The 5,538-nt window shown below is 39.1% G+C and overlaps 1 protein-coding gene across 1 annotated transcript in view; it reads right to left on the bottom strand.

Annotated features, from left to right (window-relative positions):
• LOC119893227 (pleckstrin homology domain-containing family A member 5-like) overlaps positions 1 to 5,329 on the bottom strand; it is a 128,212-nt gene extending 122,883 nt beyond the window's left edge. Inside the window, 3 exon segments of the mRNA XM_038705227.1 lie at positions 3,409 to 3,466; positions 4,961 to 5,037; positions 5,139 to 5,329. Coding sequence (XP_038561155.1) covers positions 3,409 to 3,466; positions 4,961 to 5,037; positions 5,139 to 5,230 — 227 coding nt within the window. The 5' untranslated portion in view covers positions 5,231 to 5,329.
• Between the last annotated feature and the right edge of the window lie 209 nt (positions 5,330 to 5,538).

Raw genomic sequence — 5,538 nt, forward strand, 5'->3', positions numbered from 1 at the left:
AACGAACGCCGCCTGGCTCTGCCATCCCTTCACACAAAGCAATCCCAGTCCCGGCTATTCTCATCTGTGACACCACGATGGTGGAACGAGCTACCACACGCCATCAGAGCAGGGGCATCCCTCTCTAACTTCAAGAAGCTCTTGAAAACTCATCTCTTCCGAGAACACTTCCTCTTATAACACCTCTAACTCCTAACCTCTAACATGCACTTCCTGTGCTCTTCTTCTTCTATCCCCTACAATGATCTTATATTGATTGCACTTTTTGTTTTGATTGTACTTTTTGTTAACTCTTACTTCCTTCCCTAGGTTTCTACCCCATTGACGTGATATGTACTGTGAGCTCTTACTAGTATTTATTGCTGCTCTTACTAGTATGTATTGTCAGTTGTAGATCTGTAGTTGATGCTCTGTTGATGCTTATACATGCCAATACTAAATTGATGACAAAGTAATGATTACCTACTGTAAAACTTAAGGCACAGACTTATCTAGCTGTCATCAGGCTAATGGTTTTGGGCAGTTTTCAGAGGCTTTTATTGGCAGCCTCACACAAAGCCTCAAAATGCCTCAAGTACTGTCCAAGACAGTTATCACATAAACCTGTCAGCATGTCTCTATGTCAAAACAATGAGTCACAATGAAACTAACAGGCATGGTTTGACATCTAGCCCAATTACTTAAGCAAATTTTCATCCCTAAAGACCGACAAATTTATCTTGGGCCTTGAATTGACCATACTTGTGTATCAGCCCACTTAAACACAAATTTACAGTGTACATCATTTGAATTTTAAAAACTATTGCTAAGTAAAACAACAAAGAGGAACCTCTTGGGTCAGTCCCAGTGAACAGTCTGGGAAAAGGCATCTTACTAAAACAGTGAAAACAAGTCAGACTGTGGCAGCCTTGATCACATGAAGTCTAATTATCTACATTTCATCAACAAAATCTGCATCAGCTTTCATTGAAATTAAACAGTGTAGTCTACCCAATAAGCAGGCAGTACAGCTTACTGTATGTCTGTATACCATATGCCTACTAGTATTTTCTGTAGGACCACAACAAAAGGAACTACATTAACTAACAATTTTTATACTAACAATATGAAATCAAGTTGCATTTCAAATTTGGGGCTCACAGTTTAGCTTTTAGTTAGCTGCTTATATGCAGTGTTCAAAAATAGATGAAGTTAGTGACATGCACCACTAATGAGTGACAGCGGGGAAAGAGAGGTGAGAGAGGATTGAGAGACAACATATTTGGGGAGAGGGGAAGGTAATCTATTGAACTGCAGTGTGTATTTTTGGGTATCCTATCCACAAATGAATGATCTGTCACATTGCTCAATCCTAAAGATTGTTTTTGCAATGTACAGATTTGGTCACATTGCTGGTCAGATTTTGATCAAGGTCAAAACAAGGAGATTTGCTGAGGCCGTTTCTCTGTGTTTAAGTTTTCTTTTCTTGCTAAGCTGCAGTTTAGAACAGGCTCAGTTAAACCAGCTGAACACATGTTTGCAGTTTGCAGTTTGTTTATTGTGAGTGTGACTTATAATTACAGGTGACTAAAAGATTCACATGTGGTTCACCTGACATATAAATAGAACAATGGGCCCTCTTTGCTGAGCAGCAATAATGGATGCTGTAAATTGTCCTATTTAGTTTGTCAGATAATCAATAAGCTCCCTAATGCTATTAAAATGACTTACACTGATTTGAGTAGTTTTTAATCAAATATTACATTAGTTTCAAATGTAAGTGCCAGCAGCTGAGCTATTACATAATAAATAGAAGATATTGGATAATATAGTTTAATTTGTGGTTATGTTAAAAGATATGTTTTTAAAAAATTTCCTGAACTGTACATATATCCCCTTAATCAATACAGTCTATGCTCTTAATCCTCAGCTAAACCCTGTGTACAGCAGGTTTATCTAGTATTTTGCATACAGTACAGTGATCTCTAATGTCAGCTAAGTGATTTGTAGAAGGCACAGCAATCGGGTTGCTTGGGACTAAAACAAAGCTGAAAATGTATAGGCATTTTCATCATCAAATTACTTCTTCAATACAGTTTTTCATAAAATTCAAAATGTGTCTAAAACGTATGTAATGCATGAAGTAAATGCACGCATGTAAAATGCATGCTTTGTAAGGGACAACATGATTAGTCTGTAAAGTGTCATTGGACTATGCCAGAATCACAGTGATCAACTATTAAATGCGGTCCCCAAGTCTGTTTTACACAGAGAAGCTGAAGGTAAAACACTAGAATATAAAATTACTGCCTTTCAGCCGGACTGCCTGGCAACCTGCCACATGAAGCTTCTTAAATTCAAGAGGAAGTCAAAGACGGAGAAGGGATTCAGTGCGGATAATAAGGCATAATATCCTAAATTCGTAGCCTCTGTATTACAGCGTCAGAAGCATACAGAAGCATTCTTGTATTTTGGCAGTGAAATCCATCTATACCTTGTGTGTGTGTGTGTGGGGGGGGGGGAGTATTGCATTAAGACATGCAAAATAACAACATATTTCAACTCATATTCTTGGATTTAAAACATTCTGAGGTGATGATTATGAATCAGTGCTGACTGAATGACAGCGTCTTTTCATTAGTTGCATGCATCACGCTACCACGGAGGAGAGAGAGGAAAATGTGAAACATATTGTAGTTCACTAATGTAATTCATGCAGATCCTGGTCTTAAAACAGACAGGGGCACGAACTGAAAAAAACAAAGTGTTTTAGTGGACACTTTCTCCTGCCCACAAGCACAAACAAATGAGCATACATAAGGTGTTCAAACAAAATCAATGGAAGGAGACGTTAAATAATAAGTTTTTAATACAGTATGTTGGCATGTACTTTCCAGCACCCATTTAAGACAAGGGTCATTTTAAATTGTGACCAGACCATCTAAACAGCGGGGATAACAGTTTCTTGACGATTTAATAACTTTCAGAAAAAGAGAACACATTATACTCAACTCTTCAAGTAGGCTCAGCTCTGAGCAGGGTAAGTCTGAATAAATAAAAACAGCTCGCAACCACACTTTGCCCATGTCTGTCTAGTATTTGCACAGTGTTCCTGTGTAATCATTAACTAGGCAATAGGCTTCAACAGTAGAGAAATAGGGAGTAAAGGTTCCAAATGCACGGCCATGCAATATTTACTTCTAATTCACAGTATGTTTTCAGGAGTAGCACGACATTTGAAGGAGCTTTTCATTCACTTGAAGAGATACAAGTGGTAATAAATAAACCTGTTTAAAATGAAGGCATCCCGCATTCATGGTGATATGCAAAGGGGAAGTGCTTTGAATTCATATGGCATGTTTAGATGTTGTATGCAGGTTCTGGGGTTATGATGGGTGTGTGTCTCTTGGAGGGAGGGTGTTAACTCACTTGATAAAGCAACGTGCACCCTCGAAAGTATATCCTTCTTCCCATCCAGTGGGAAGGTCTGTGAAAGAGGGAGAGGTGGACAAAAACATGTCAATACAAACTGGTGCAACAAAGAGATGGCATGTATATTAAATAAACTTGGCCTATGCTGTTAATTCACACACACTGAGATGCAGAGATGCATCGATTAGTCGATTAAACAATTAGTCGACTAAAAACAAAAATTGGCAACTGTTTTAAAAATGTATTTATCGTTTCTGTCATTTTTCAAGCAAGAATGCCAAACATGAGCAAGATCCAGCTTCTCAATAGGATTTGCTGCTTTTTTATATTATAGGGAATGAAATATGTTTGGTTTTGAATAGTTGGTTGGACAAATTAAGCAACTTGCAAATTTTACTTTTAGGGCAGCAACTAACTATTATGTTCATTATCAACTATTATTAGTCAGTTGGTTAATTGCAGTTAAAAAACTACCCATCACACTCAATGTGACATCTTGCCTGTTTTGTCTGACCAGCACAGACAATTTACTGTTACATAATGCAAAAAATCAGAAAATCCTCACAATTGAAAAGATGAAACTAAGAAATCTGCCATTTTTGCTTGAAAAATTACTTCCAGGATTAATCAGTTATCAAAATATTTGAAGATGAATTAATTTTCTGCCAATCAACTGAATTAATGGACTAATTACTTTAGATCTAATAACTTTGGGCTATGGAAAATTCTGCATTATTACTTTTGTTTACCTATTACAGACTACCATGATTATTTGGTTAATCTAGGAAACAATCTGTAAATCAATAATGAAAATAATCGTTAGTTGCAGCCCTGCTGAGATGCAGCAGCCACTCAATCACATTAGTGCAAATGCTCCGCAGTCTGCAGAGACTTCAGGTTCTTTGAGAAGGCTGCTACAGAGTTAGTCGCATGTTAACATGCAAGGAGGTCATTTTACCTTGTAAAATACTGCGTTTAAGATTGGTTAAAGGTTTTTAAGTGTCGGCACAGATAAAGGAAGCGACTATGTTGATTTGCAGGTAACCTTTACTAGCTCCTGAGTCTACAGCCGCTGTGGATCTATGTGTCAAACTGTAGATCTCTGTTTAGTGGACTCTGTCTCTATAAAGCTATTTGGGCAACAAGCCGTTAGTTTATTTAACAACAATAAAATGCTTCCAAAATTAATTGACATGCTGGTGGTTGTTAGTAAAAGTCGTTGCTTTACAAGTTCACATGAAACAGTAGGCTAAGCTAACATCCCTCCGTCAGCTTAACTGGCTGACCAACCTCAAAAAGAGGCTGTGCCTCACGAGGAAAGTGGCACGAGCAGGGCAGAGGTGGGCATGAGAGAGCTCACTTTTCACTCAGCACGAGCGACAAAAGCACACTCACGCGTTAAGAAACACAGCATGCATGTCACAGCCTCTCTCTCTCAGTGTGGGAAGTATCGGGTTTGGGGATACGGGCAAACAGCAACACATGACGGCGAACATTAGAGACGTTAAACATAACAGAGAAACTTGACCGCCGTTAAGTGACACCTTACCTGGAGTTTTTCTGTGCCCGGTTATTACCGCCTCGCCACTTACTGGATGCAGCCAGGTTGTACTCTTCGCTTCCTCGCTGTTGAGAGAGGGAAATGCATTCATTATAACACGGTGACTTTGTTCGAATCCGAAATGGGCAGACGTGACTTGAGCTTTTGTTTTTGAAGGGATAGTTACTTAATGAAGAAGACGCGTCCATCCCGAGTAACCCCATAACTCCAGGAAGAAGGGAGACAAGAAACCCACTCGGGTTGTAGATCCGCCGCCATGTCTGGCAATACTGTATGACAGTCGCGCGGCTCCGCTCTCGCTGGCAGCGCGTACACGGAAACCTTGGCAACGGCGGATGGCTGAGAGGAGGGCAGGAGCTCAGGGGGTAGGGCAGGCAGGTACAGTCAATTCATTTGGCATGTTAAATACGTTAACTGATAGACACATCTAAATAGTTTTTTTTCTATGTGGGAGTATGGAAGGATATTGCTGGATGAATTCTCTTAAAACTCATTGTGGCTGTGTTATTATTGTCTTTTTTGTGGTTTTAGATGAACATTGTTTTATACTGGCAGTGTTATTGTTG

The sequence above is a fragment of the Micropterus salmoides genome, unplaced genomic scaffold, assembly GCF_014851395.1.
Source record: "Micropterus salmoides isolate LMB-PRFRI ecotype aquatic unplaced genomic scaffold, ASM1485139v1 Ms_hic_scaffold_8, whole genome shotgun sequence".
NCBI classification, from domain to species: domain Eukaryota; kingdom Metazoa; phylum Chordata; class Actinopteri; order Centrarchiformes; family Centrarchidae; genus Micropterus; species Micropterus salmoides.